The sequence below is a fragment of the Pelecanus crispus genome, chromosome 10, assembly GCF_030463565.1.
Source record: "Pelecanus crispus isolate bPelCri1 chromosome 10, bPelCri1.pri, whole genome shotgun sequence".
Taxonomy (NCBI): domain Eukaryota; kingdom Metazoa; phylum Chordata; class Aves; order Pelecaniformes; family Pelecanidae; genus Pelecanus; species Pelecanus crispus.
Window position 1 is genome coordinate 16,868,558 of NC_134652.1, and position 27,740 is coordinate 16,896,297.

The 27,740-nt window shown below is 66.6% G+C and overlaps 6 protein-coding genes across 7 annotated transcripts; 4 read left to right on the top strand and 2 right to left on the bottom strand.

The window, feature by feature from the left end:
* The first annotated feature begins 710 nt into the window (after window positions 1-710).
* On the top strand, window positions 711-3,916 carry HOGA1 (4-hydroxy-2-oxoglutarate aldolase 1). Its single transcript, XM_075717951.1, has 7 exons — window positions 711-939; window positions 2,046-2,174; window positions 2,251-2,378; window positions 2,492-2,626; window positions 2,796-2,892; window positions 3,037-3,170; window positions 3,767-3,916. The coding sequence occupies exons 1-7, from the start codon at window positions 711-713 to the stop codon at window positions 3,914-3,916; spliced, it is 1,002 nt and encodes a 333-aa protein (XP_075574066.1).
* A 1,508-nt stretch (window positions 3,917-5,424) lies between these two features.
* On the bottom strand, window positions 5,425-6,312 carry MORN4 (MORN repeat containing 4). Its single transcript, XM_075717916.1, has 4 exons — window positions 6,178-6,312; window positions 5,931-6,045; window positions 5,737-5,846; window positions 5,425-5,573 (listed from the first exon to the last, which is right to left on the bottom strand). The coding sequence occupies exons 1-4, from the start codon at window positions 6,242-6,244 to the stop codon at window positions 5,425-5,427; spliced, it is 441 nt and encodes a 146-aa protein (XP_075574031.1). The 5' UTR covers window positions 6,245-6,312.
* Window positions 6,313-8,825: 2,513 nt separating this feature from the next.
* On the top strand, window positions 8,826-15,257 carry PI4K2A (phosphatidylinositol 4-kinase type 2 alpha). Its single transcript, XM_075717570.1, has 9 exons — window positions 8,826-9,239; window positions 11,934-12,134; window positions 12,394-12,525; window positions 12,610-12,763; window positions 13,372-13,433; window positions 13,864-13,963; window positions 14,226-14,359; window positions 14,647-14,706; window positions 14,843-15,257. Exons 1-9 carry the CDS (start codon window positions 8,826-8,828, stop codon window positions 15,002-15,004), a joined length of 1,419 nt encoding a protein of 472 aa, XP_075573685.1. The 3' UTR covers window positions 15,005-15,257.
* A 1,467-nt stretch (window positions 15,258-16,724) lies between these two features.
* AVPI1 (arginine vasopressin induced 1) lies at window positions 16,725-17,148 on the bottom strand. The gene is made up of 2 exons (XM_075717988.1): window positions 16,865-17,148; window positions 16,725-16,785 (listed from the first exon to the last, which is right to left on the bottom strand). The coding sequence occupies exons 1-2, from the start codon at window positions 17,146-17,148 to the stop codon at window positions 16,725-16,727; spliced, it is 345 nt and encodes a 114-aa protein (XP_075574103.1).
* Window positions 17,149-18,070: 922 nt separating this feature from the next.
* MARVELD1 (MARVEL domain containing 1) lies at window positions 18,071-19,374 on the top strand. The gene is given in 3 exon segments (XM_075717848.1): window positions 18,071-18,137; window positions 18,140-19,059; window positions 19,246-19,374. Coding segments are annotated over 2 exon segments (609 nt in total). The 3' UTR covers window positions 18,682-19,059; window positions 19,246-19,374.
* Window positions 19,375-22,610: 3,236 nt separating this feature from the next.
* Window positions 22,611-27,433, top strand: ZFYVE27 (zinc finger FYVE-type containing 27). Of its 2 annotated transcripts, XM_075717414.1 has the most exons (12): window positions 22,611-22,807; window positions 22,893-22,963; window positions 23,036-23,222; window positions 23,404-23,499; window positions 23,690-23,802; window positions 24,539-24,669; window positions 25,035-25,106; window positions 25,271-25,291; window positions 25,498-25,642; window positions 25,946-25,992; window positions 26,853-26,934; window positions 27,160-27,433. In XM_075717414.1, exons 1-12 carry the CDS (start codon window positions 22,611-22,613, stop codon window positions 27,222-27,224), a joined length of 1,227 nt encoding a protein of 408 aa, XP_075573529.1. In that variant the 3' UTR covers window positions 27,225-27,433. The 2 variants fall into 2 exon arrangements, with proteins under 2 accessions (XP_075573529.1, XP_075573528.1); XM_075717413.1 differs by lacking the exon at window positions 25,271-25,291.
* The last annotated feature ends 307 nt before the right edge of the window (window positions 27,434-27,740 follow it).

Genomic DNA, 27,740 nt, shown 5'->3' on the forward strand with positions numbered 1-27,740 from the left:
GTGACACCACAGGGCCAAGACACGAGTGGTTCAAGGGCAGGACTCCTCACTGTGGGATGCCATGATTGCTCGCAGTGCTTCAAAGTCCCACCTGGGCAAGCTCAGGGAGGAAAACTACATTGAGGGCAGCTCAACCCGGGTCCATGCTGTGCTGGAGGCTGGGGTTGTGCCAGGGAGCAGCAGGCGTACCCCTGCCAGGTAGCCACTCCGTGGGGCTGGATGGCTGCTTGTTCTCCTGCCTTCCCTGCTGGAACCATCCCCGGGGGGACACGGCGACCCCTTTGCAGGCTGGGTCACTTCTGCTGAGAGCAGTAGTCGTTGCTCCATACCCAGAAACGCTCCCGCTCACCCGTGTACAGGAGACGCTACACCAACATCCAGAGCAGGCAAACCCTACCCTCAGCCCCGGGACTCCCTGCAATGCCTGGTCTCTCCCGGGCCCTGCAGCCCGGCCCCGTAGGTGGCAGCAGGATGGCTGCCAGGGCTGGCAAGCGGAAGGGAAAGCGCAGCTGGGGTGGCCGGTGCTTACCCGGAGGGGTGCTGAGCTCCTGTGGCTGGCTCCTGGAGGGGAGGAGAGCATCCTGAGTTCACCCAGTACCACCCCCCACGTCGTCCGCCCAGCCGGGTCGCGGGTCCCTCACGTGCCCAGTCAAACATTAACAGCCCCTTGGCCGGGCAGGCGGCACGGCCGGCAGCAGCACCCAGCCACCATGGCGCTCAGCACCCGCCTCGCCTCACGCCTCCGGCCCGCCCTGGCAGCTCTGCGCCGGGCAGCCCCTGGGCAGCGCCGGGGGCTCAGTGCCCCCCCGGGACCTGGGCACACACTCGACCTCAGGGGCATCTTCCCGCCCCTTGCCACCCCTTTCTCACCCACGCAGGAGGTGGACTACGCCCGGCTGGAGGGGAACCTGTGCCGCTATGCCAGCATCCCCTTCCGAGGTAAGTGCTGCCCGCTGCCCCTCTCTGTGCAGGCTCCTGCCAGATCCCTGCCGACTGCAGGGGCTGTGCGGCAGCATGCAGGCAGCCTGCCGGCTTCCCACGGGTGCTCAGCCTCCAGCCGGACTTTGCTCCAGGGCTGGCAACCCCTCGGGTGACCCACTCGGGGCCCTTAGCACGGCAAGTGCCCAGGCAGCCCAGGCACGCGCATGTGTCCTTGCACACCCCCGCCACACTCTGGTGCACGCTTGCATGCACACTCCACATATGTGCAAACTTGCACGCAACCTCCACACCTAGCTGCAGGCTTGCACCTACCCTCTGCACAGCTCTGCACACTCACACAGATTCAGCACCATAGGATGGATTGATTGCCCAGGATGGGAGGAGAGGGGCTGCAGGAAGAGGCTGGGGGTCACAGGGATATGCCCCGGGGTCTCCCCTCTTCTGACCACGCTGTGAGTCCAGGGCTGTGGGGATGGGGACAGGAGAGGGCACACTGTGAGCTACAGAGCCCTGTCTGGGTGCTCAGGGGCAAGGAATGGAGAGAGGTTGTTGGGGACACCCAACCCTCCTGGCATCCTGGAGCCCTGGATGCTGCAGCAGAGCCTGGCAGCACTGGACTGGAGCTGGCTGCCTCTACCCGTGGTGCTGGCAGGGTCCCAAGGAAGGGGTCTGTGTGCCCCAGCCAGGGACAGGGTGGCACAGCCTGGCTGTGGGCACCAATAAATGCCTCACTAGCAGTGCTGTGTGGGGCGGTTTCTGGGGATGGAGGCGGGCAGGCGGTGTGTTCAGCCCACAGGGTGCATGCAAGGCACGCACGAGCGTGCCTGAGTAAGGGATGCCACCGCCAGTGCTCAGCGCGGTGCAGGTGGGCACTGCCATCTGAGGGGCATGTACCCACATTCGTCCTTTGTGGGGGTGTACAGGGCTTTGTGGGGCACCTGCAGGAGCCTCCTGGCCCAAGTGGGCTGCTGGATGCGGGCATCAGGCTGCTCTGGGTGCCTGGTGCCCAGCTGAGAGTGGGGTGCAAAGAGGGCAGGAACGGCCACCCTGCAGGCACCCTGCTCCTGTGCCTGAGCCCTGCCCTCCCCACACCTGCATTTCAGGGCTGGTGGTGCTGGGCTCCAACGGGGAGTACCCCTACCTGGCAACCCGCGAGCGGCTGGAGGTGGTGAGCTGTGTGCGCCGGGCTCTGCCCAGGGACCGCCTGCTGCTGGCCGGCTCGGGCTGTGAATGTGAGTGCTTGTGTGGGCAGCACAGGGGCCACGCATCCCCCCCGGGGCACCCCTCACCCCTCTGTCTCCTCCCCAGCCACCCAGGCCACCATCAAGCTGACAGTCAGCATGGCAGAGGCAGGGGCTGATGTGGCGCTGGTTGTGACACCCTGCTACTACCGGGGGGCCATGACCAGTGCTGCCCTGGTCCAGCACTACACAGAGGTGAGACGTGCCCGGTGCCCACCGGCAGCCCCCGCCGGAGCAGCAGGATGGGGAGCGCGTCCTGCACATCTTCAACCCACCCCAGCTGCTGAGCTCTGCCTGGCTGCCTGCAGGTTGCCGACGCGTCCCCCATCCCCGTGCTGCTCTACAGCGTCCCTGCCAACACCGGGCTGGACCTGCCCCTGGAGGCTGTACTTGCCCTGGCTCAGCACCCCAACATCATCGGAATCAAGGACAGCGGTGGGGACGTGAGTGGGGCAGGGCTTTCCCGGGGCTGGCTGCCACCAAACCTAGCCCCAAGCTGGGAATGGGGAGCTGGGACTTAGCGCTTCCCCGGACCCCGGGGGTGCCAGCAGGAGCCCTGCAGCGGGGGGACAGGGTAACGCCTACCCCAGGGCACAGCGTGTCTCTCCGCAGATCACCCGCATGGGGCTGATGGTCCACAAGACACGGCAGGAGGATTTCCAGGTGCTGGCAGGATCAGCCGGCTTCCTGCTGGCGAGCTACGCCCTGGGTAGGTGCTGCTGTCCCCGGCGTGCTGCCCTGGGGGCACTGGCAGGGACTGGCAGCCGGGCAGGGGGAGGCAGGCGAGGGGTGGCAGTGCCCAGGAGGGGCACGGTGTGCCGAGCTGGCTGCCAACGTGCCCTGGTATCGCCAGGTGCCTCTGGGGGTGTCTGTGCCCTCGCCAATGTCCTGGGGGCCCCGCTGTGCCAGCTGGACCGCCTGTGCCGCGAGGGCCGCTGGCAGGAGGCCCGCGACCTGCAGCACCGGCTCATCGAGCCCAACACGGCGGTGAGCAGGCAGCACCCCCCGGGATGCTGAGGGGTGGGGGTGCCGGCCATGGCAGAGCAGGGGGGTGGCAAAGGATGGAGGTCCCTGGGGCTGCAGGGGGTGGAGCGGTGGTCCAGGGGGGACAGGATGGCACAGCACCTGGCCGGCGAGCCAAGCTGGGCTGGAGGCAGCGGGTGGGAAATGCCAGCCCTGCCGTGCCAGGAACAGCGTGTCTGCTGGCAGCGGGCACCTGCCTGCCCCCCTGCAGAAGCCCTGCTGGATATTTATAGGCAGCGATGGGGGCAAGAGCCGCTCCTCCCCAGGCTCCCCACCCCACTGCGGGGTGGCCCGTGTCTGCCGCAAAAAGCTATCCGTGCCACAGGGATGCTCCCCTGCGTGGCCACGCTCTGCGCCCCTACCCCACGGTGGGCACTTCATGGCAGGGCTGCAGCCATCCCGCACCTTGCCCAGCCTTGCAGCCCCACACAGGGGAGGGCAGCAGTGATGGCGAGCAAGGAGCAGGGTCAACAGGAGCAGGGTCGACAGGAGCAGGGCCCACGGAGCGTGCCGCCCTGTCCCACGGGAGCTGGCAAGCCCCCGCGTCCTCCCTCCCGCAGGTCACCCGCCGGTTCGGGATCCCGGGGCTGAAGAAGGCCATGGAGTGGTTTGGCTACTACGGGGGTCCCTGCCGTGCACCCCTTGCCCCGCTGAGCCCCCCCCAGGTTGAGGAGCTGAGGAGAACTTTCAGTGCCAACGGCTGGTTGTGAGGGGTCCCCCCCTGCCCCTTCCCGCACCAGGAAAGCACGGGAGCTAGGGACCCCGGGAGCTGGGGGTGTGGTGGGGACACTGGGGCATGGCCAAGAGAAAGCCACCCATCTCACTCCTTCCTGCTGGACAGGGCTGCCCTGGGCAGAGGGGGCAGGGGGGACACCCAGCACCTCCTGGCCACCCTTGCAACCCCGCCAGCCCCCGGGGTCCCACCGTCCCCACCTGGAAAGGGATGGATCCCTGCGCCGTAAGCTGGGAATAAACCTGCTGCCCCCGCTCTGTCTCTGCAGTTGTGCCCGCGCAAGCAGCCCCCTGCCCGGTCCCTGCTCCTGACAAAAAGGACACGTCCTGGGCGTTTGGCAACATGGTTTACTCAGCTGAGGCCCGTGCAGGCAGCAGCACAAGGCAGGGTCACGGCAAGGCACGGGACCGGTGCGGGCAGAGACTGGCAGGGAGGGCATGGCCCCTGCAGCCCACCACTGGGCTGCGAGGGCTGCCGGGACCCCCACGCCACGACCAGCCAGACCACACCGGGGGTGAAGGTGAGCACCCAGGGGGGAGAGGAAGGATGCGTGCAGGGAGCAAGACGGGGAGCTCTGTGCCCCCTGCCCACCCTGCCTGCCCCTTCGCCATGCCCCTATCCCTGCCCACCCTGCCCAGGCCCCCAGCTCCAGCCCTGGCACCCCACGCAGCCCTGCTCATGCCTCATCCTGGGCTCCAGCCGACCCTGCTCCTTGCTCGCCATCGCTCCTGCCCTCCCGCAGTGTGCAGCAGACATGGGCCAGGCTGGGCATCCACCAGTCCATCGCCCTTGGTGGGGATGCTGCCGCAGATGTCCCCAAGGCAGCGGGTGGGCTGGGTTGGCACAGGGATGAGGGGGACACAGCCCATCAGCTGGCCCTTAGAGCAGGCTGGGTCCTTCGGGGGCACCATGTCACCCTGCCCAGGGCATGCGGGGGGATAGCCGGTCACCCAGAGCTGAGGGTGCAGGCCACGAGGTGCCCGGGGTGCCCACCCTGCCTCAGGACCAAGGCAGTGAAGCGGGCCAGAAGCTGCCCCTCTGTGGGCACGTGGTCCAGCCAGCAGCCCACGGCCAAGGCACCCTGGCAGTGGGGTCGGGGCCCAGCCCCTGCCCGTACACCCCTGCTCCGTCCCCCGCAGCAGGCTGGCAGCCCCGGTGGTCCGCAGCCTTCCCGAGGGGGCAGAGGGGCCGGGTCCCAGCTGCTCGGGTGGGTGCCAGGGCTATAGCCAGAGAGAGAAGGCACCACGGCCGCCCCGGGGCACTTGGGTGGAGAGCGGGAAGCCCCGTCCCCTCCGCTGGCAGGGGTTCAGCAAGGGGGCTTGGTGCAGACCCCTGGCCCCGCCAAGGCTGGGCAGCCAGCGAGCAGAGGGCAGGGGGGCCACCCAGCAATGCTGCATCCCTGCTGCAGCGGCAGCGGGGCCAGCCGGTGCCTGGTGGGGGGGACCCCACCGTCCCACCGCAGTGGGAGGGGGGTGCGGGGCACCGTCACGCCGTCAGGTTGTGGGCAGACTTGGAGGCACCCTGGGCCCTCTGGATGACGGCCGGGCACTTCTCCCGCCGCAGCAGCTTGTTGTTCTCGAAGAAGCCCTCGTTGCGGGGCACCCCGTGGGAGCCGTCGGGGAAGGTCAGGAGACCTGGGGAGGGAAGGGTCGGGAGTGACGGGGCAGGGAGCAGCACGCACGGGGCTGGGGCCAGGGCTGGGGCTGGAGGGATGGAGCGGGAGATGCCAGACGGGGCCGTGCTGAGCTGGGGCCACGCAGGGCTGCAGCTGCCCGCACCGTGCCGCCGGGCACTCACCGAAGCCGTACACACGCCCGCCTTTGAACTCGCCCTCAAAGGTCATGTTGTCACAGCGGGTGAAGACGCCGACGCCGTTGAACTTGCCCTGCACAAACTCCCCCTCGTACCTGCGCGGGAGGAGCTCCTGAGGGAGCAGCTCCCCGCGGCAAGCAGGGATGCCCGGGGGGTGTACATGGGGCTGCCACACTCACCTGGAGCCGTCGGGGAAGGTGAGCACACCGCAGCCGTGGAAGAGCCCATTCTCAAAGTGCCCCACGTAAGCGGTGCCGTCGGCAAAGGTCAGCTGCCCGATGCCGTGCCTGCGACCTAGGCGAGGGCAGAAACGGGCAGCGCTGGACGGACGGAGGCAGCACCTGCCCCAGCGTGGTGCTGGGCAGGGACACGGGGGCTGCTCGGCCCCCGGCACAGGCAGCACCATCCCCTCCCGCCCTGTCTCACCTTCCTTCCACTCGCCACGGTACTCCTCCCCGTTGGAGTAGGTGAAGGAGCCTTTGGTGAGGGTCATGGCGACAGCCTCTGGCAGCACAGGGGAAGAGCTGGCAGGCAGAGGCACGGAGGGTGGTTGCTGGGTGGGGGGAACCACCAGGCTCACCCAGAGCCCCCACGTCCCCTCAGCTCACGGAGAAGCACGTGTCTGCCCCGAGGACAGATCTGCTGGGGCATACTGCAGATGAGGAGGTGGCCCCAGGAGCTCGGCCGCCCTGCCCTGCCTCTGAAACCCCAGCTGCCAGGTTCAGGTTGCTGCCCACCCCGCTGCAAGGCTCGGGGCGGTGTGAGCCCACGGGGGTCACAGCCCTGTGAAACTTAAGTGAGCAGTGGGAAGAGGAGCCCGGCAGGAGCTGGCTGCCTCTGGCATGGCTCCCCAGTGGGAACCGAGGGGGTCCTGCACCGCGGCAGGCTCAGGCCAGGGGCCACCTCCGGCTTTGCTGGGGCAGCCCTGGGAAGAAACAGGCATTTGGAGAGGAGATGCTGGGTTGTGCTCGGTGCCAGCTCTTCAGCGGAGGGAGCAGAGAGCTTGCAGGGTTTCCAGCTCCAGCGTGGAGGACGGGCAGACCCAGCTCACCCCCCAGGGATGGAGCGGCTGCTCCTCCTAAGACAGACAGTGGAGGGAGGAACCTGGGGCTCCAGGGCCTTGCTCAGCTACCAAGGGTTTGCGAACCTGCCTGCTGACAGCAAGCAGCCCCCAGAGCCCTGCACACCCCCAGAGCTGCTCCTGTGCAGTACAGCTCTCCCCAGCACCAGGGGAAGGCACCGGCATGGAGCTGGCCCCGCAGGCAGGCTGGGGGCTGCCTCTTGGGGGCCTCCCGGTGCACCTCAGGCGGGGCTGGGAAGGGTCACCCTTTTTCAAAAGGGGGTATCCCTGCCCTCACCAGGCTGCGCATCCCTGGAGAGACAGGTGCTGAGCAACACCAACCGGGCAGACGCGGCGCCCGGGAGCACCGCAGGGAACTTCCAAGGGCTTTGTGTCCAAGGGAGAAATGGCCCCCAGCCAAGCTGAGCAGCGACTGAACAGTGCTCTCTGCTGATGGCAGACACCAGGAGCTCAGCGCCAGCTCCCCAGCCTGCAGCAGGCCCAGCCCTTCTGGGGATGCCTCCGGCGGTGGCAGGAGGAGGAGAGGGTGCTGCTATGGGGCTGTCGGTGCCCCCGCCACCTGCACGGCCTGTGCCCGGACCTGCGACTTAATTCGGGCAATGGGCAGCCTTTGCCCCGTGAGCAACCCAGCCTGCCCAGCAGCGGGATGTCCCCCCACTGGCACCCACACACGCCACAGCAAGCAGGGGCGATGCCACACACACCTCGACTCTGAGCCCACGACCTGCCTGGGCCATGCACCCACGGGCTGGAGCCACGCACAGGGGCGAGGGGTGCACGACCCAGCTGGGCTGCGCACCCCTGGGCAATGCAGGCACACCCTACCCGTGCCACGCACCCACGGGGGACACGTGCACACCTCGCCGGGGTACTGTGCCCAGAGGTGGAGATTGCACCCATGGCTGATGCATGCACGCCCCGCCGTGTCCATGCACCCACGGCTGACGCATGCACGCCCCGCTGTGTCCGTGCACCCACGGCTGATGCATGCATGCACGCCCCGCTATGTCCGTGCACCCACGGCTGATGCATGCATGCACGCCCCGCTGTGTCCGTGCACCCACGGCTGATGCACGCATGCACGCCCCGCCGTGTCCGTGCACCCACGGCTGATGCACGCACAGCCCACCGGGTCCATGCACCCACGGGCGGTGCACGCACGCCCCACCGGGGCACCCGTGGCGATGCCCGCAGGCCCGGTGCCTGCCCAGGGGCGGTGCGGGCGGTGCGGGCGGCGCAGGGACCCGCGGGCCGCGCTCACCTGGCTCCGCGCTGGCCGCCCGCACCGCTCCCCACGGGGGTCCCGCCGAGGGGCGGTGGCACGGCCACCTCCCCTGCCAGCCTCCCGCCCCGCCGGGCGGTGCCACGCCGCCAGCGTCCATCCCCGCCCGTCGTTGGCTGTCTCCACAGCAACCGCTAGCAACGCGGCTGCTCATTGGCCAGCTTCGCAGCACGCCCTCGCCAGCCGCCATCTTTGTGTGGGGCAAGGCGTCCTCCTCCTCCTCCTCCTCCTCCTCCTCCTCTTCCTCCTCTTCCTCCTCTTCCTCCTCCTCCTCCTCCTCCTCCTCCTCCTCCTCCTCCTCCTCCTCCCCCTCCCCCTCCCCCCCCCTCCTCCTCCTCCTCCTCCTCTCCGGGCGTGTCGGCAGGGGGGCAGCGCCCCCGCCCTGCCGCCATCTTTGCAAAGGGCAGCGGGGGACGGCTGCCTCTTCCAAGCGGCCATCTTTGTGTGGGGCACCGGTGCCAGCCCCCCCCCACGGGGCGGTGTGGGGCCAGCGGACCCGCCACGGCCTCCACGGCCAAGCGGCGCGACGCGTGCCCGCCTCATCCGGCACCACGGCCGCGGCCGCCCCCGCGGCGGGCGCGGTTCCCACGGCAACGCCCAGGCGGGGCGGGGCGGGGCGGGGCGGCGCAGCCAGCGGGGCGGGGCGGGGCGGCGCGGTGACGCGAGCGGAAGCGGCGGGCGCGGGCGGCGCGGCGGGGCCGGGCGGGCGCGATGGACGAGACGAGCCCGCTGGTGTCGCCGGAGCGGGCGCAGGCCCACGACTACGGGCTGCCGGGGGGTGCTGTGCGCGCCCCCCCGCCCGCCGCCCCCCCCCCGCCGCCGCCGCCGCCGCCCTCCCCTCCCGGCTCCCCCGGCGGCCGCGACCGCGAGCGGCAGCCGCTGCTGGAGCGCGGGGCGCGGGGCCCGGCGGCGGCGCAGGCCCAGGCGCAGGCCCAGGCGGCGGCGGTGGCGGCGGCCCAGGCGGCGGCGGCGGCGGCGGCGCAGCGGGAGCGTAACGACTTCCCCGAGGACCCCGAGTTCGCCGAGGTGGTGCGGCGGGCCGAGCTGGCCAGCGAGCGCGGCATCTTCCCCGAGCGCATCTCGCAGGGCTCCAGCGGCAGCTACTTCGTGAAGGACCCGCAGGGGGTGAGCCGGCCCCGGCCCCGTGGGGCCGTCCCGGGAGTGGCCGGCCGCTGCCCGCGGCCTGCGGGCTGAGCGGCGCTGGCTGGCAGGAGGGCACTGCCGGGGCAGCTGGGGATGCCGGCCCCGGTGACCGGCCTTGGGGGGCTGGTAGGAGCGGCTGGAGCCGCCCTGGGCTTCCCTGGGGAGAAGTGCAGTGGGACCGGCAGCAGGAGTGGGGGGCAGCTGTGTCCAGGTGCTGCCTCTTTGGTGGCTCTCCTGCCTGGGGGGGAAGGCTCGCCTCGCCCTCTCCCAGGCCGGTGCATCAGCATCTCCTGATCACGGTCAGCATCTCCTGACCATGGTGACCGCCAGCCCTAGGGCTGTGACTCTGAGAGCTGAGCTGGTTTTTGGCCTGTGAGACTGCAGCGAGACGCCTCCTCTGTGGCTGCGCGGCCAATACAATCTACAATCAAGGCAAAGTCTTTGGCGTATAGCTGGTCCCTGATAGATCTGGTCAGCTCTGTGGCAGCTGTCTCCACGCCAATGACTGGGTGTGCACACAGCACAGGGCGGCTTGTCTTGTGACCTGCAGCACCCAGCCCAATTACTTGAGCTGTTGCTGCTTCCCATGACTCCCTCACCACGTGTGTGCCGGGATGCTTCCTGGGAAGCAGGACTAGGCTTGCCGGTCTCTGGTGTGCCCTACTTTTTCTGCCCTGGACGGAGCCTGGCTCCTGGGAGCTGTGGCAGGCGGGTCCCAGCTGAGCTGGCGGGCTGTGGGGCAATACACGCTTCCTCCTGCCGCAGCCCTGCCACCCTCCTTCTCCCTCCCGTTGCCCAATATGAGATGTGGTGTCGCTGGGGTGGGCGGCTGGACGAGCTGCCTGGGGGTGGCAGGGCAGAGGCTGCCAGGCTGTAGGAGACTTGAGCTCGGTGAGGGCTGGTGGAGGATGCATGCAAGGAGCCAAAGTCTGCATACTCCTGGCCGTGTCACCTGGCAGGTTCCCTGGACTGCCCCACTGTCAGTGAATGTGGTGCGTGGCTGGTTTCTGTGGCTTGCTGCACAGGGTTACCAAAACCTCCCCGCTGCTGGCATGGGAGGGAGTGTAGTATGTCATTGTTGTGGGCAGGGGGGTGAGGGCATTGGGGGAAAAACTTTTCTCTTGTGTCTCCTTCCCTCTGAGCTGCTGGGGCCCGAGCTGTCCCAGCCAGGACGTGCTTCCCCAGCCACGGTGGCTGTGGTTACCCCAACATCTGGCTGCTCCTCTGGCCTGGCCCAGCTCCCTCTGCTCTGCTGCTGGTGCCAGGCAGACCTGTTTTCAATGCCAGCACTGCTCCTGGCACAGGTCTGTCTGGAAGGGCACACTGTGGTGCCAGGCCTCTGGCCTCTGCTCCCACACTGTCCCTGCCGGGATGGGTCTTGCTCTACTGGACTGGCTCCGTGGAGCACAGGGCTCTGTGCTGCCAGAGCTCCTGACAAGCCTCTTACAGGCTCAGATCCAAGGACATGTCAGCAGTCATGTGCCTTCATGTGGGGCCCATAATGGGATTGCCCTCCTGCCTGCTCAGGGGAAGTGGCTCCTCCATGTGATCTGGGAATGGCTGAAGTGGTCCTGTTCCCTCAAAACCTTCTTCTCCCTCTTCCTGGTGGACAAAACTTGCTCCTGCCAGCCCTGGGCTGGTTTCTGGCCCCTGGAAGACTGGGACTGCACTGGGGTCCCCCACTGAGGTGCTGGCACTCATGTCCTACTTCCACACTGTGCCAGGAGCTTGGCTTGGGGAAGTGCCACCCACTCAGGCCGGGGCTGGCACCAGCCATAAGGAGGAGGGCTGGTCGTGTGTGCTGCTGAGTCACCCCAGAGCAGGGGCTATCAGCCTGGAGCTGCTGCGCAGCCCCCCCAGGGTGCCTGGCCCGCAGGCCTGCCCCAGCCCTTGTTTCAGCTGTGTGGCTTGGCAACGCTGGCTTGGTGACGGTGCAGCACTCAGCACAAGGCTCCTGTGCCCTCTGCAGCAGTGAGGTACCTGTGCTGCTGTCCCCACTGTTGGGTTGACATGTGCAAGGCTGGACTGAGGGGCTGGGAGTGCTGCTGGTACCAGCTGGTGGCCAGTTTGGAGCTGTCTATGCCCTCTTGCCCACAGCGTACCCAGAGAGCCTGCCTCTCTGCTGTCTGTAGCTGGGCCTCCCAGCACAGAGCCTTGGGCTCCTCAGGGCTCCTCCAGCTGCTCAGCTGTTTTGGTCCCATTCCCTCTGGACAGTTTGGGATCAGCTCCGTTCAATGGATTTTGGAGCCAGTGCAGGGATCACTATCCCCCTCCCTCTCCTGCATGTATGTAATGAGCAGTGGTGAGCAGTAGCTCTCCCCAGCTATCCAAAGGTCGACTGGGATGTTTACCAGGGGATGGCATCATCACTGGTGTCTTTTGGTACAAGAAGGGTTGTTTCCAGGTGTGTGGGCTGGGTATGAAGGTCTCTGGGCAGCACCCTGCTCTTGTGGGATGGGGCACTGGCTGGGGAGGGTTCCCTCCCAGCCCCTGCCTGCCTGCCTGCCTCCCTCCTGGGAGCTGCGGGGTCTGCCTGGTCCCAGGGGCTGGTTGTTGCCCCGGCGAGCAGCTGTTCTGTGCCCATTCCTGAGTGTCCCCACTGTGGGCTGGCTTGAGGGGGGAGTGTCCCAACTCTGCCAACTGCCTTGAGTCAGCCCTTCTCTCTCCCACTCACAGAAAATCATTGGTGTCTTCAAGCCCAAGAACGAGGAGCCATACGGGCAGCTGAACCCCAAGTGGACCAAGTGGCTGCAGAAGTTGTGCTGCCCGTGCTGCTTTGGGAGAGACTGCCTTGTCCTCAACCAGGGCTACCTGTCGGAGGCAGGCGCCAGCCTGGTGGACCAGAAACTGGAACTCAACATTGTTCCCCGCACGAAGGTGAGGGGACAGCTGCTAGGATCTCATCCCAGGGAGGCTTTCATGTGCTTCTACACAGCTCTGCTTGCGCCTTGTCTTGTGGCACTGCTGGCCTCGGAGATGTTGTGTTGAGAGCTCCGGACCTGGACTGCTCCTGCTCAAGCTGTGGGGACCCTCCTGCTGGGCAGAGCTGTGGGAAATGCTGTGTCTTGGTTTTATCAGCCAGTCCTGTGACAATTGCCAGGTGCCTCTGCTGACGTCTGTGCTCCTGTTCCCCCAGGTGGTGTATCTGGCCAGCGAGACCTTTAACTACAGTGCCATTGACAGGGTGAAGTCCCGAGGAAAGAGACTGGCCCTGGAGAAGGTGCCGAAAGTCGGCCAGCGCTTCAACCGCATCGGTCTGCCGCCCAAGGTAGGGCTGCCAGCCTCCGTGCCTGCCTGTCGCCGCTTTTCCGTCCTCTGCGGCCTCCTGTAACGCAGCCTCTCCTTGCTGCAGGTGGGCTCCTTCCAGCTCTTTGTGGAAGGCTACAAGGATGCTGACTACTGGCTGCGGCGGTTTGAAGCTGAGCCACTCCCGGAGAACACCAACCGGCAGCTGCTGCTGCAGTTCGAGCGGCTTGTGGTGCTGGACTACATCATCAGGAACACAGGTGGGGCCCTGCTGTGGGGTGCTGCCTGCTCCTTCCATCTTGCCAGCTGGAGAAAGGGGAGTGGGGCAGGGGCTTGACATCTCTTCCCGGCACCCAAAACTCTCTCAACACCGCTTGGTTGCTGCCAGGTGGCAGTTGCCTCTGGGTAGAGTGCAGCTGCTGTGGCTGCCCACCACCGCAGCTATGCTCTGGCTGCTGGCCTGCCTTCTGGGAGATCCAAATCCACTGCGGTGCTGGGGTGAAAGTTTGTCAGCTGTGAGGATCCAGGGTCATCCGGAGATCCGTCACCTGACTGTGCCCCTGTATCCCATCTCACGCTGGGCTTCCGAGTTCCTGCCAGGCTGGAAGGGGTCAGAGTAGCACTCCAGGGCTTGAAGGCTGACCTTTCTCTTGCAAGGTGTGGATATATGGACCTCTCCAGTCTCCAGGGCTGGTTGTGTTGGGGTTGATGTGGCTTCCCAGGCCTGCAGCAAGCTCGAGGGCTCTGGGGTAGAGTTTGGGCCTAAAACTGGTCTGTCTCACTTCTGGGTCAGAGGAGAAGTGATCTTCTGCCCGGCGTGGTGCAGGCAGGCCCTGGTGCTGTCACAGCTGGTTTTATCTCCCTGCAGATCGGGGCAATGACAACTGGCTCATCAAGTATGACTGTCCCCTGGACAGCGCGGGCGTGCGGGTGAGCGGCTCTTCTCGGGCAGGGGCTCTGCAGGGGGGTTCTGCTCCTCCAAGCTGCCTGCCTGGCAGGCAGGCTGGGGATTTCCCAGCTAGCTTGGGTTTCTGAGCATAGGGAGGCCTGATCTTGTCTCCTGGGCCTTTCATTGCCCTCTGCATCACTGGTTTGTCGCCTAGTGGGACTTTGTGAGGATGCAGCTGGGCTCTGTGGGGGAAACTGGTGTGGCTGGACCTTTGCATCCTTGGCGAGGGGCAGCTTTGTCCCCCTCCCACCAGAAGCAGACAGTGTTTCCCTGCAGGCAATGGGCCACGCTACGGGCAAGAGGCCTCTGTGGTAGCTAGGGCAAAGATCCTGGCAGTGGGGCTGCAGGGAGTGGGAGAGGGACTGTTCCCGCTGGGGTGGCCTCCTTGTGACATGCTCCACTTCCTTCCAGGACAGCGACTGGGTAGTGGTGAAGGAGCCCATCATCAAGCTGGCTGCTATAGACAATGGTTTGGCCTTTCCCTTGAAACACCCGGACTCCTGGAGAGCATGTGAGTCCCTTGGGCTGTGCCAGTGCACCCTGGTGAGCCATACAACTCTGCACTCAGGCATCCTCCTCAAGGGCTGGAGAGGAGAGGGCCAGGGCTGTCCATCTGCAAACCTTCTGGGTTCAGGGGCAGCTCCACCTCAGCAGAGGCTGTAGGAAGCGGGTGCTGGACCCTGTGTCCCAGATGCAGGTGATCTGGCACACAGGGACATGCGGCACCATCCTTTGCCTTCCCCAGCTCTAATGTCTCCTGCTTCCTCCCACAGATCCATTCTACTGGGCATGGCTGCCCCAGGCCAAAATCCCCTTTTCACAGGAGATCAAGGACTTGATTCTTCCCAAGATCTCAGACCCCAACTTTGTCAAGGACCTGGAGGAAGATCTGTATGAGCTCTTCAAGGTGAGCTGGGGAGCAGGTGAGGATGGCTTGGGAGGGAGAAAAACAGGGTGGTGTTGGGGAGCTCCCTGTCAAGGCTGGAGGGGACAGAAAGGTGGCCAAACTCCTGACTGTTTCTGGGCTGAGGCATAGCTGGGTTATCCTTCTGCCAGGAGCTGAAGATTCAGTGTGGAGAGAAGCAGGAAACCCATGGACCAGGAGGAGAGAGGCTTGCTTGGGGAATAGGTGTCTCTTGCATGGCGTGGGGCAGCGGGTGGATCCCACTGTGTTCTCTACTCTCTCTCTTGCAGAAAGACCCTGGCTTTGACAGAGGACAGTTTCACAAGCAAATCGCTGTCATGAGAGGCCAGGTAAGCTGTGTGTAGGGAAGGCAGATGGGTGAGGCACAGATCCTCGTCCTGCCTGCATGGCAGGAAGGGTGCTGGGGTGGATGTTCTCTGTTGTTCCGGCGGGGCAGCTCCAGCATTGCTCTGTTGTACCATACAGATCCTGAACCTGACTCAGGCGCTGAAAGATGGCAAGAGCCCCCTGCACCTGGTTCAGATGCCACCTGTGATTGTGGAAACGGCGCGTTCTCACCAGCGCACTGCCAGCGAGTCCTACACGCAGAGCTTCCAGAGCCGGAAGCCTTTCTTTTCATGGTGGTAGCTGTGGGAGCTGCGGGCAGGGCTTGGCCACCTTGGACTAGCACTGCGAGAGGAGCTGGGCCACCGCCGGCTCCTGTGGCCGGGACTCAACCTTCTGGGTAGAGCGAGCAGGTGCGGCTGGAGGAACCTGCAGCTGAACTGGAGGAGCCAGGCAGGTTGGGCACCGTCCCTCCCCAGCTCCATTGGAGCTTTGTGCACTGCCTGGGGCAGAGCCCAGGGGGACGTGTGGGAATCTGGTGGGAGCCATGGCGTGGCTGGGCCCCTGCCTCCCTTCCTCGGCCTGCATGCGGTTCTGAGCACCCCTGCTTGGGGCTGGGATGAGCAGGCTGCCTGGGACAGGATCCGTCCAGCCCTTTACACCAGCCACTGGCCCTTTTCTTCCCTGCCGTGCCAGCTGCCGGCTGGGAAGGCCTGTGGCGGGTTATACCCCTTCCCTTTCCCCGAGGGTGTGCTGTGTCCCTCCTCTGCCCCAACCCCGTGCACGCTGCTTTCCTCAGGGGGAGTTCCTGCTGCCCGCTGGCGCAGCGGGGACCACAATGAACGGCTGTTCTCTGGCTGGGGGCTCGAGGAGGGGACATAGGAGGGACAACTCACGGGGCTGGCTTGGGTGAAGTTAGACACTAAGGGGGAAAGAGGTGCTGGCTTGTCCTTGTGAAGAGCAGGTGGCTCTGGGAGGGGCTGTAGCTTAGTGCCCCCCGCTGTGGGAGCCCCCCCCCCTAGCTGGAGAGGGCCGAGGGTGGGTGCAAGTGCCCTCTCCTCCTCTGCTGCCCCAGTCCATCCCTCCTGCCAGGTCTCCACAGCTGCTTTTGCTTGGCTTTTGCCCCTGCTCCCAGCAAGCTCCCTGGCTGCTGTGCAGCCAGCGTGGTGCCAGCCTTGTCTGTGCCTAGGGCCCCCTCAAGGGGCAAGGGGCTGCCGGGGAAGGAAGGGCCGGAGGGCTCTTCTGCTGCATGGGTGGGAGGCGTGATGGGAGCACGGGGGGGCCAGCATGGGCTCCTGGCTGCCCTGGTGCTGACAATCTGGCAGGCCTGCTGGGGGGGGGGGTGAGGCAGTGAACCCCTCTCTTCCCAGAAGCTGCTGAGCTTGTGTTGTACAAACCAGTATCAGGGCTGCTGCCTGCCTCCGCTTGCCTTGAGCTGCGGCTTCTCCTGCTGCTGGGGGGAGCCGGTGTTGGGTCTCGCTGTCCTGTTAGCCCATCTTTGGGGAGTGGGGGGGAATGAAGGCAGGTTGGGGCTCTGCTGTTTGAGCCTGGGAGGGGAGAGCAGCTCCCTTCTCTCCTGGGCAGGGAGGGGGCTCAGTGCTGGCTGTGCAAGCAGAGGGTGGGCAGCAGTGCGACCCTGCTCCCCTGTCAGGCCCAGCTGCATCTCCAACTGACCCAAAATGTATTGTTCTAATGCACTGTAGAAATGTATGTAATGTATTTAAACCATGCAACCGTATGAATAACAGAGCTGCCGTTCAGCCGGCTGTTTCCGTGTCTCCGTAGCAGCCTAGGGCCAGTCACGGCTGTTCCCCTTGCACCAGTGCCCCGACCAAGGTCCCGTGGCCCTGGGGGAAGGCCAGGGGTCGGCAGGGCACAGCCAGAGCCTCACGCAGCCGCCATTGTCAGCCTTTTATTAACCATCGCACCCTGTGCGGTGCCGTAGTGTCCTCGGAGAGCCCGGCTGTCCCCGCACCCTCTGTCCAGTGGCCCCGCTCCTCCGCGGCCCGGCCGCCCAGCGCTGCTACACGGACCCCGAGGGCGCCTCGGCCCCGCCGCCGTCCTCCGGCTCCTTCTCCGCGATTCTGCGGGGAAGAGGCGGGTGTTAGCGGCGCGGCCCGGCCGCGCTTCCCCGGTTCCCCCGCCGCCCCGGCCCGCACCTACCGCAGGCGGCCGAAGCGCCGCAGAGCCGCCGTCCCGCCGCCGGGCTGGGCCGGCCGCCGCCGCCGGAGCCGCCGCAGGGCCCGCGCCATGCGCCGCTGGCCCCCGTACCGCCAGACGAGGCGGGCGCGCTCCTCGGGCCGCTCGGCCCCGCCGCTCCGGAACAGGCTCCGCAGCTCCGGCAGCCCCACGCCCTGGAAGATGTTGGCCGAGGCCCGCTTGCGGCCGCGGGCTGCCGGCGCCACCCGCCCCGGAGGGTCGCTCACCACCGAGGCCGGCGTGCCCATGGCCCCGGCCGCTGGCGGGCACCGGAGAGACGGCGTCTGGCTTCGCCGCGCTCCCGCCGCCCGGCCCGGCCCGCCTGCCCCGGGTCCCGGTGAGGAAGGGCGGGCGGCGGGGGAAGGACGCGCCGCGGCCGCAGGGAGAGGGCGGGCTGGGGCGCCGGGCAGGGGGCCAGCCGCGCGGGCGGGGCCGCCCGGGAACGCGGGAGGCGCCCGGCTCGGGCCGGCGTACGCAGGTCCGGTCCCGCCCCGCCCCGCCGGTGCCCGGGGCGCTGGGCCCCGCCGTGACCCACTTTCCCTCCGCCGCCGCCCCGCGCCCGCCGGCCTCCCGCACAGACCTGGCGGTGGCGACCGGCGTGGGCCCGCGGGTGGCCGCTGCGCTCCCGGGGCCGCTCCGCGCCGCCGCCCCGGGGTCCCGCCGCTGCCGCCCCGCGCCCCGTTCATTCACCCGCCGCGCCCCGCCCCGCCCCGCGCCGGGCCGCCAATCCGCGCCCGCCTCCCGCTGCCAGGGCCAATCGGCGCCGAGGGGCGCGGCCGCACCGCCTCTCGGCGGGGGGACACGTGGCGCAAGTGACGTCCATAGGCGGGAGGGCGCGGCGGGCGCGGGCGCGCCCCTGGGCGGAGCCCCGGCGCGCGTCACACCGAGGGGGAATCCCGGGTGACGTAGAGGGGAGCCCCGGCGCGCGCCCCTCGCCGGCCGCCGCGCCGGGTCCCGGTGCCCTCCCCCCCCCGACCCCGCCGCTGCCTCCCGCGCCCCGCGGCGCGGCCACCCCCGCGGCGGCGGGACGGGGCGGGTGGCGGCGGCGGCCGGCGGCGGCGGCTCGCTGCGGTCCGGTGGGCCGGCGGGAGGCGCGGCGGGGCGCGGAGGCGGGGCGGGGCGGGGAGGGGAGGAGAGAGGCCCCGTACGGGGAGGACCGTTAGGCGCCAGATGTTTGGCAAGGGCCGGGGGAGGAAGTCGCTGCCGCGGCCCTGAGTCCCGCCCGAGCCGCGCCGGAGCAGCAGGGCCCCGCCATGGCCCGCACGGCTCCCCCGGCAGTGCCGCCGCCCCCGGGGCCGCCGGCCCGCGGCTCCCTCAGCCTCCACCGCGCCTACCTGCGGAGCCCGCTGGGCCTGCTGCGCCTGGGGCAGCTGGCGCTGGGCGCTGCCTTCTGGGTGACGGTGGCGGCTCACAAGTACGAGGGGGCGGCCCACTTCGCCCTCTTCGCCGCCGTCCTGGTCTGGCTCCTCACCCTGGCCCTCTTCGGGCTGAGCCTGCTGGGGCGCTGGGCGCTGGTGCCCTGGCTGGGCTCCCGCTGGCTCCTCACCAACCTGGTGCACGACCTGGCGCTGGGCGTGGGGCTCTACGCGGCCGCCACCGGCATCATGGGCTACAAGGCTGGGCGGAAAAGCTATTGCAACCTGCCGGGCTACAGCCAGCAGTGCCTCTACAGCGCCTACCTGAGCGCCTCCATCTGCGGGGGCATCACCGCCTGCCTGTACCTCTTCTCTGGGCTCTACTGCCTGTCACGGCGCTGCCGGGACCAGCGTGACATCATCTGAGACCCCGCGGCCCTCAGCTCCCCTTCTCCTCGCCCACGGACAGAGCGCAGCCCCGCTTCGGGACGAAGTGACCCTGCCGCCCCATCCCCTCCCGGCTGACTGCACCGCGATTCCTCTGGAGACTCCTGCGCAGACGGACGATGGACGGACAGACAGAGGCCTTCCCTGGGCACAGCTTCCCCTGCATCCCGCCGAGACGGTGTGGACACCCAGCCACTGCACAGGCCCCTCTCCCACCCCTGGACAGAAAGACAGATAGACGTAGGCTATTGCAAGTGGAAGGACCCAAGCGGAGAGCCCCTAAGAGGGACCCCAATTCCTGGGAGCCCCCCAGGGCCCCTGCCCAGCTCCCCTGCCTTGCAGATGCTGCGTGCTCAGGTGGGTGCCGACCTTGTCCCTGGGGCTGGGGGGACTGGCCTGGGGGACCTGAGCAGGGGGCAGTGGTGCATAGTGGGGTTGGGTGGGCATAATCCCCCTGACCCGCTGGCAGCCCCCTCCTGCCATTCCCAACTGCGTGGCACCTCCGCAGTTCCCTAACGGAGGCTCTGATCTCTGCTTCCCCAGTCCGGGCCCCTCCTCCTGTCTGGCCTGAACACGTCCGCCGTCTTGCCGGAGCCCCGCGGGGCTGAGCCCCTCCCTGCCCTGTGCTCTAGGGGTGTGGAGACACCCAGGTCTCGCGCAGCCTGACCTGGCATCAACCCGGGCCCCGCACACGCTGTCCTGTTTGGGAGATGAGCCCGCGCAGGGCAGCAAGGCCTCCACCGCTGCAGGGCGAGGGGAAGGATGAGCGGGGCCATACCCTGGTCCTGTGACCCTGGGCAGGGGCTAAATTCCTCCAGCCTTGGGGCTCGTACTGCCCGGGGATGGGGCCGGGTGCCCCTTGGGGAGAAGGGAGCGGGGCACTGGGTCCTGCCCTCCTGCAGCAAGGTTTGTGGCTCTGAGCCATCCAGAGCCACTGAGCCTGCTCTGGGGCCTGGCTGCTCTGGGAGGGACAGGCACTGCCTCGCCTGCGGCGCTGGAGACTGGCCTGCAGCCCTGCCTGGCCCTGCGGCACTTGGTTTATCATCCTGGAAAACTCTCGTCTTGGGACGCTCTGGCTCCATCTTGGTACCCTGTGCTGCCCGAAGACCGGGATGAGACGGAGGGGAAGGGTGAGCGCAGCAGCATGGCAGCGCTGGGCTGCCGCTGGCACCGTGCTCCCGGGCAGTTTGGGCCAGGCATTGTGGGGACACAGCCTGTCTCGGGGAACAGGAGAAGAGGATGCCGTCAGCCGGGCCAGCCTGGCCCTGGATCAGCCTCCACAGCCTGCCGAGTGCCAAGCCCCGAGGGGACTGTGCGGGGCCAACTGGAGCAACAGGCAGCCAGAGACTGGGAATTTTTGGAGGAGCATCGTGCCAGGGCTGTCCTGCCAGGAGCCCTCCTTGCCCTGCCTGGGGGCAGGTCCTCTCTGTTGCTCCCAGTGCAAAGGAGGGTCTATCCCAGTCTCTGCGTGGGCTCGGATGGGCAGGACGGGTGTCCCCAGCAGCTGGCCATGGGCTCTGGCTGTTGCCTGGGGTTTCCTAGTGCCCTTTTTTGGGGTGGAGAGCAGCAGCTGTGATTCCCCCGGGGCACAGAGGTGTCTGGGGTTGGTGCTGGGTCACTGCTTCCATCGTGAGGTGCTGTTCTAGCCGATCCACCCTCGTGCTTGGGGGCCCTGCCGGCCCCTGGGCCATTTACCCCTTCCCTGGGCAGGACGTGCTGTCCCTACCCTGTGTCAGGGCTGGTCCCCGACACCGCCTGCCCCCGGGGGCCTGCCCCGGTGCAGCCCCTGGCCCAGGCTGCCCGAGTTGCCCAGCGGGGCTTCTGCTGCCACAAGTGCCTTTCCCTGGCTTCCCGCAGCCCTGCCTGTCACGCCAGCTCTGTACCCCTCCAGCCCCCTCTCTGGTGCCTATGGATTCACCTTCCAAATAAAGCAACGTTGGCGCTCACCGAGTGTCTGGGGCTTTGTGCCAGGGCTGGGGCCTGCTGGGGATGGGGTCTGAGCTGAGATCACACCCGGCTCTGTAGCTCTGCGCCCTGGGGTCTCCCTGCCTGGAGCCTCTGGCCGTGGTCACAATGTCCTGGTGTGCTCTGGGGTCGTGGGCAGGCTCCCCGGGGCTGAGCCACCGGTCCCTGCTGGAGAGGCTTAAACCCCTGCCCTTGGGGACAGGCGCTGTCCCCAGCCCCGCTGCCTGCTCTGGAGACAGGGCACAGCCTGGTGCTCGTGTGGGTGCTGGGTGCAGGCACCTCCCGTGGCCCAGTGCTGCAGAGGGAGGCCAAGTCCCCAGGGCGATGGGGACAGGACGGAGCTGCGTTCCTATGGGCTTCGTCACTCCCGGACTGAAAGGGCTCTTTGTCCCGGGGCCGGGGCACTGCTGGGCAGCTGTGCCCATGCTGCTGGACCCCCGGAGGGGCAGCTGGCATCTCCCGGGGCTGGCTTTGGCCCTGGACCACACTGGATGGGGATCAGCTCTACCCGCAGCTGGGGTGTCACCAGGCCACCCATCCCTTTGCCCGCGGGACACGTGCCCTGCTCACCAGCAGCTGCGGGCAGCAGCATTGGGCCCTGCGCTGCCCACATAGCCTGAGAGCCGGCATAGAGTTAACAAGGTTGCATGGAGTATTATGGGATAGCATTGCCCATTTTGGCATCGGCTAGAGCCCAGTGTCCCCAGAGCATCCCAGTGGGCCAGCAGCCCTGCCCTGCTGCGAGCACCTGGCGGGACAGCCCATGGGGCCGGGCGGCGGGAGCAGGACCGCAGGCTGCTGTGCAGGGCAGTGCCAGCGCAGCCAAAGCTGGGCTGCTCTGGGGGTGCGGGGGGGGCAGCGGATCAGCTGCCAGCCAGGCTGACGGGCCTGGGGGGACCCCCTACTCCCTCCCAGGGGCCCCCCGCACGGGGCTGGTCTCTGGTCTCTCCCCGTGGAGAGGTGCCCCGGCAATGGAGCCCACGGGGACAGCTCATGGCTGGGAGCAGGCCATGCCGAGACCCAGGCTGGGACTGAGCCCTGGATCAGGATCCGACCCGGACCAGCGTCAGACCCAGGCTGGGACTGAGCCCTGGATCAGGATCCGACCCGGACCAGCGTCAGACCCAGGCTGGGACTGAGCCCTGGATCAGGATCCGACCCGGACCAGCGTCAGACCCAGGCTGGGACTGAGCCCTGGATCAGGATCCGACCCGGACCAGCGTCAGACCCAGGCTGGGACTGAGCCCTGGATCAGGATCCGACCCGGACCAGCGTCAGACCCAGGCTGGGACTGAGCCCTGGATCAGGATCCGACCCGGACCAGCGTCAGACCCAGGCTGGGACTGAGCCCTGGATCAGGATCCGACCCAGACCAGCGTCAGACCCAGGCTGGGACTGAGCCTCGGTCAGGGTCAGACCGGGATCAGTGCCCAGCCCTGGACTGGGACCGGACCCAGACTGGGGCTGAGCCCTGGGCCGGACCACACCCGGATCGGGACCGCCGATCGGTCAGGGCCGAGCCCCGTATCTAGACCGGACCCACCGAGCCCGAGTCCCGGCCCCAGGTCGGCCCCACGCCCAGACCGGTCGCAGGACCCAGAGCACACCCAGGGCCCGGGCCCCGGCTCCGCCCAGCCCCGCCCCGCCGCCGGTGGGTCCCCGCGGGCCGGGCCGGGCGGGGCGGGGCGGGGCGGGGCGGAACCGCCGCCACTTCCGGGTCCGAGGCCTCTTCCGCTCCTTTGCCCGCGCGGGGGCGGGGCTTCTGCCTGCGCTTCCTAGCCCGGCTCTTCTGATTGGCTGCGTGCCAGCGCCGCGGGTGAGGTCACGGCGCACCTGGCCACTTCCCGGAAGCGGAGTGCAGCGTAGGGCCCAGCTCGGCGGCGGCGGCGGGCCCGGCCCCGCTTGTTCCGCTCCCGCTCCACCTCCCCCTTCCCCGGCCCGGCATGCAGGCGGCGGAGCGGGACGGGGCTGCAGGCGGCCCTGAAGGGGCGGCGGGGGGCGGCGAGGCCCTGCCGGAGCCGCCGCCTCCCAAGGCCGCCGCCGCTTTCGACCTGCTGGAGCTGGTGCGGAGCTACCGGCGGCTGGAGCTCTACCTGGAGCCGCTGCGGGACGCCGCCGAGGGTGTCCGCTCCCTCCTCCGGTAGGTGCGGGCTGGGCCGGGACAGAGACCGAGACCGTGACCGTCCCCGGGGCGTCACGTCCCTCACCCTCCCTCCTCTGCGCAGGTGGCAGCGGCCCGTGTGCTCCCTCCTCGTCTGTCTCGGCCTCAACTTCCTCCTGCTCACCCTCGGCCAAGGTGCGTGTTGGGGGGGACAGGGCCGGTCCCCTCCCTGGACCCCCCGGGCTGACGCTGTCCCTCCTCTTCCAGCCGCCTGGTACTCGGTGCTCGCCCTGTTGGTCGTGGTGCCGGCCCTGCTGGGGTACCTGCAGGAGACGTGCCGGGTCCGGCCCTCGGAGGCAGAGCTGGTGCGCAGGAGGTACCACAGCGTCCGCCGGGAGGACCTGTGCAGGGTGCAGCTCTCGCAGCAGGAGGCCATCGCCCAGGTCAAGAGCTTGTGAGTCTCTGGAGCCCTCCTGGCTGCGGGGCTCCCTGGGCCTCTGCAGCTGGGAAGGCTTCTCTGTGGCTGCGGGGGGCCTGGGTTCGTGTCAGCCTGGCCACCGTAAAGCATGTGAGTGTGGGGGAGCCAGGGTGTGTGTTTGTGGGGCCTTTTTGTGACTGTGAGGTCTCATTTGCAGCCTGATCCAGCTGGAGGGGTTCCTGAGTGGGATGTGCTGCAGCTGTGAGGCAGCGTACCGTGTGCTGTACTGGGAGAACCCCACTGTCTCTTCGCAGTGAGTAGTACCGTGTCAGGCATCCTGCGGTGGGCTCAGCAGGGAGAGGGGCCCAGCCAGGCCTGGAGAGCTGCGTTTGATGTGTTTGGTACTTGGAGAGAGCAGGTGGAGGACCAGGTGAAGGAAGGGGGCTTGTGCCATGGTGTGAGTTGCTCTGTTTTGACCGCATTGTCCTGCTGCTCCTTCCTAGGTTTTATGGGGTGCTGCTGGGCTCTGTCTGCGTCCTTTACCTGCTTCCCCTCTGCTGGGTCCTGGCCATCCTCAACAGCACCCTCTTCCTGGGCAACACCCAGTTCTACCAAGGTAAGAGACCTCCCTGGAAGTGGGATGGGTTGGGGAAAGGCCCTCTAAAGCCAGGTATCCTGCCCTGGATCTCTCCCAGCACACTCATGTGAAGCCAAGTGTCCTGTGTCAGGCTCTGCCATGGGGCCTGAACTGCCCCCCCGAGGGCAATGATGCCCTAGGGATGGTGCTCAGCAGTCCAGGTTGGGTGGTGGGGTCCTGGGGCTCAGCTGTGAGAGGCAGGACTCTCTCCTGTTGTGTGTCCTGGCCTGGGGGCTGTTTCCTGCTCTCCTCTGCACTGTGGCAAGCCGGGGCCTGGCAACGCAGCATGCGCATGAGCATTGGCACCCCTTTCGGTCCCTGACCCTGCTCTGCAGGACTTGAAATACTCTTGGTGCCTGTGGCAGTGTATGACGCAGGCCTGAAAACGTGCTGTCAGAGGGGAGGAGAAGAGCTGGAGGCGCTCCCTGTTTTGTGGCATGTGCTAAAGGAGATTTGGATGAGATCTGTGTGGCTGAGCCATAACTAAGGCCCCTGCTGTTCCCTATACTGAGCTGGGGCAGGTGGTGGGGGGTTCCTTGCGGCCCTAACTTTGATGTGTGAGCAGAGGAGGGCTCAGGGTACCTGATGGGTGGAGGTTGTATGTGCCAATGTCCCACCTTAAGCCCTGGATATCAGCTCTTGCAGCCAGCTTTTGTGTGGCAGGGCTGGGAGAAGGGAATTGCCACCCTGCTCCAGCTGCGTTCCCTCTTACCAGTGATAATGGAGCTTAAGGCGTCGATCGAGCAGTGTGTGGGCACCAAACCCCTCGAGAGCACTCCAGAGCCTGCCGAACCCCTGCCAGCTGATGCCCCCCTGGATCGGACACCCACACCCACTAGCACAGAGGTGAGGCAGGGGCAGGGCTGACAGTTGTGGGGTGGGAGCTGCAGGGTCAGCCCTCTGGTCTAACTGTGCATGTGTCCCTCCACCCACAAACCCCTTCCAGCTGCCAGCTTTGCTGGAAGCTTGTGAGCCCCTCCTGAGTTAGTGGAGAGCTGTCCTGCTGTGCTGGGGGCTTGGCTCAGTCCTTTTGCTGCATGTAAGGATGCCGTCTGGGGAGGCAGGGGCTCACCTCACCTTCTGGGACTCATGTCTTCTCGTGGGGCTGCTGGGGGCCTGGTTCTTTGTCCTAGAACCTGCTGCAGGAGTGTGGGCCCACCTTTGAACAGGAGTGGGGGTACAGCAGGAGTAGCTCTGTGAATCTCTTGCAGGACCTTACCCCTGGCAGTGTGGAGGAGGCAGAGGAGGCAGAGCCTGACGAAGAGTTCAAAGATGCTATCGAGGTTTGAGGCTGGTGGGGGCAGGCTGTGCCTGCAGGGCAGCTGAGGTGGGCAGGGGTGAGGGCTCTGGTGGGCAAGCTGGGTGCTCAGGGAGGGTGGCTGTGGGGCTGGGTGCCTCTGACTCCATCTGTACTGCCTCTCGTCTCTGTCCCATGCTGCGGGAGAAGGAGAACCAGCTGCTGGTTATGGTGAGTACTGCCATGCCAAGGTGTGCAAGCGGGGCATCCCCTCCCAGCTGGAGCTGGCAGCCTTTGCCTGGTTTGCTGGTGGCTTGTGGTGATGCCAGGTGGAGCATCCTGCTTGTTGGGTGCCCATCTCTGGGGTGGGCTGCCCTGCAGCCCTCGAGCCTGGCCCCGGCCACCCCTCCGCGCTCAGCTGGCTCTGCTCTCTGCAGGAGGATGACGAGAGCTCTCAGTGCTCAGCAGATTTTGACCTCAGCCTCCCAGACAACGGTTTTATGAGCAAAAATGAGGTGATCCGCAGCAAGGTGTCACGCCTGACCGAGCGCCTGCGCAAGCGCTACCCCAGCAACAACTTTGGTAAGGCTGGGAGCAGGTGCTGCTTGGGGGAGCTCAGCAGAGTGGGGTCTGTGCCGCTCCCAGCAGCAACCACTGAACCGGGAGTGTACAGAGTGGTGTGGTACCTGCTAGGGCTGTGCTGACACCTACAGTGACCTCCCTCTCTCCGTGGGGAGGATGTTCCCAGCCCTCCTAGGAAGGGCAAGGATGGGAAGGTGCAATGTCACTTCCGAGCTAAGCCTTTACAACAGCCGTGGGTGTTCCTGTACCTCTTACAGTCCTAGGCAGCAGAGCCCTGCCTGATCTCTGTTCTCTTTCTTCCAGGGAGCTGCACGGGCTGTGCAGCCACCTTCTCTGTGCTCAAGAAGAGGGTGAGTCTTCAGCTTCTACCCCAGCTTGCAACGCGCATCTGGGACAGAGGCGTTGCGTGTGTCTGGCTCGCCCTGGCTTTCTCTGGCAGCTTGGGTGGCTGGCATCAGTCACAGCCCGGCAGCAGATGACCTCAGCTAAGTGCTGGGTGTTGTCGCATGTCTAATGGTGCCAGAGATCCCTTGTGCTGTGGGGCCTTTGTCTGTTTGCTCCTTTGGAAGATTCCTTAGGCCAAACCTGTGTGTGTTGGCATAGGAAGCACCTGCTCTTTGCACTGGTTTAGCCCATTTCCTGTGGTCTGAGAGCTTTCCGGTAAAGCAGAGCATGGGTCTGCTTGTGGGAACTAGAGGAGCAAAAGCCACCCCTGTTTTCTTATCTGACCCCCGCGTGTGATGCTTGGCGCAAAGACTGCGGGCAGTTCTGGGAAGGAGGTATCTCTCGTCCCCTCCAGACTCACATTGCTGTCTTCCTGCCCTCTGTTCTTCAGACTCGTGGCCTCCTCCCATTACTCCTGGGTTAGGCTGATACACGTCTGGGACTCTCTGGAGCTTGTGTCCCTCCAGGGTTACAGAATAGGAAGTGATACAGTGTCCTTAAATCTCCTGGAGCCTGTGCTCCCAGTGCTTTCTCAGGCTGGGCGCAGGCAGCCTGTGATGTTAGATACTTGAATGCAGATCCAGCATTAGGCCTGGGTGGTTTGTCCAGGTGTTGTCAGCAGATGACCTCTCTGCTGTTGCTGTCAGGGCTTGCAGCCACTCCCCTTCTGCAGGGAATGCTGTTAGCAGTGCTCTGGCACTGGAGTTTGCCGGGGAGCACTGGGAGTGGGCCCAGAATAGCGTCTCACCTCCATCTCTCTCCACAGCGGAGCTGCAGTAACTGTGGGAACAGCTTTTGCTCCAGGTGTTGTTCCTTCAAAGTCCCCAAGGCTGTGATGGGAGCTACGGGTGAGTGGAAAGGTGGAGGAGGGCAGAGCTCCTGCTCCTACCTGCGCTGTCTGCTGCAGGGGTTTGCCCCAGCCCTGGTGGGGAGGGCAGACAGGACCTGCCCAGCGCAGCCTGGCTCGGGACAGAGCGGTGATGGGTTTGCAGCTCTTGGAGCAGCTCTGTCGCTGGGGTCCCTAGTCTGCGGTGGGGTAGGGGAGCATCTCTGACACCTGCTTTTCTTTCCAGCCCCGGAGGCTCAGAGAGAGACGGTGTTCGTGTGCGCTCTGTGCAACCAGGTGCTCACCAAGTGACTGAAACAGGCCCAGCCAGCTCCTGGGTCCTGCACTGCCTGACACCCGGGACAGTGGGCACCCTTGCAGCCGGGAGCCTGGGCTGCTTGGTTCCCAGCGTGGTGTCTCCCTGCCAGAGGGTGCTTGCACTCACCGCTCCTCCTGCCAGCGCCAGGCTGGGGCAGACCAGCCCTCCTTGCCATGCAGCATCTGCCACACCAGCTGGGTCCCTGCGGTGGAGCATTGCCCACAGCTGTGCCCCGTCCCTGTGGCTGCCCCTGGCAGCTGCTCCAAGCCCTGGGTGCTTCCTGGCACTCGCTGTGCCCTGCCACATACTTGCCCAGGCCCTGTGGCTTAGCTCAGTGATGGAGGAGCTATCCTTCCTACTTGTGGTCCCACCTCCTGGGTGGGGGAGAACAACCTCAGGGCTCTGTCCCTACCTTTTCCAGTACTGTGCTAGGTGACTATATTTTTGGGATCAAGTCAGAGCTCTGCCTGCATCCCCAGGAGATGTAGTCTTTGGTCCTGGCTCAGCTG

Excerpts from the sequence above, each read along its gene's own strand:
- HOGA1 (XM_075717951.1), top strand. The coding sequence starts at position 711 with ATGGCGCTCAGCACCCGCCTCGCCTCACGCCTCCGGCCCGCCCTGGCA. Across the intron at positions 2,379-2,491 it reads TGGTCCAGCACTACACAGAG|GTTGCCGACGCGTCCCCCAT; the intron begins GTGAGACGTGCC and ends GGCTGCCTGCAG. Across the intron at positions 3,171-3,766 it reads TCATCGAGCCCAACACGGCG|GTCACCCGCCGGTTCGGGAT; the intron begins GTGAGCAGGCAG and ends TCCCTCCCGCAG.
- MORN4 (XM_075717916.1), bottom strand. The coding sequence starts at position 6,244 with ATGACCCTCACCAAAGGCTCCTTCACCTACTCCAACGGGGAGGAGTAC. Across the intron at positions 5,847-5,930 it reads ACCTTCCCCGACGGCTCCAG|GTACGAGGGGGAGTTTGTGC; the intron begins GTGAGTGTGGCA and ends CCTCCCGCGCAG. Across the intron at positions 5,574-5,736 it reads CGGGCGTGTGTACGGCTTCG|GTCTCCTGACCTTCCCCGAC; the intron begins GTGAGTGCCCGG and ends TTCCCTCCCCAG.
- PI4K2A (XM_075717570.1), top strand. The coding sequence starts at position 8,826 with ATGGACGAGACGAGCCCGCTGGTGTCGCCGGAGCGGGCGCAGGCCCAC. Across the intron at positions 13,964-14,225 it reads CCCGGACTCCTGGAGAGCAT|ATCCATTCTACTGGGCATGG; the intron begins GTGAGTCCCTTG and ends TTCCTCCCACAG. Across the intron at positions 14,707-14,842 it reads TCGCTGTCATGAGAGGCCAG|ATCCTGAACCTGACTCAGGC; the intron begins GTAAGCTGTGTG and ends TGTACCATACAG.
- AVPI1 (XM_075717988.1), bottom strand. The coding sequence starts at position 17,148 with ATGGGCACGCCGGCCTCGGTGGTGAGCGACCCTCCGGGGCGGGTGGCG. Across the intron at positions 16,786-16,864 it reads CGGCGCTTCGGCCGCCTGCG|AATCGCGGAGAAGGAGCCGG; the intron begins GTAGGTGCGGGC and ends TCTTCCCCGCAG.
- ZFYVE27 (XM_075717414.1), top strand. The coding sequence starts at position 22,611 with ATGCAGGCGGCGGAGCGGGACGGGGCTGCAGGCGGCCCTGAAGGGGCG. Across the intron at positions 23,803-24,538 it reads CAACACCCAGTTCTACCAAG|TGATAATGGAGCTTAAGGCG; the intron begins GTAAGAGACCTC and ends CCCTCTTACCAG. Across the intron at positions 25,993-26,852 it reads TCTCTGTGCTCAAGAAGAGG|CGGAGCTGCAGTAACTGTGG; the intron begins GTGAGTCTTCAG and ends CTCTCTCCACAG.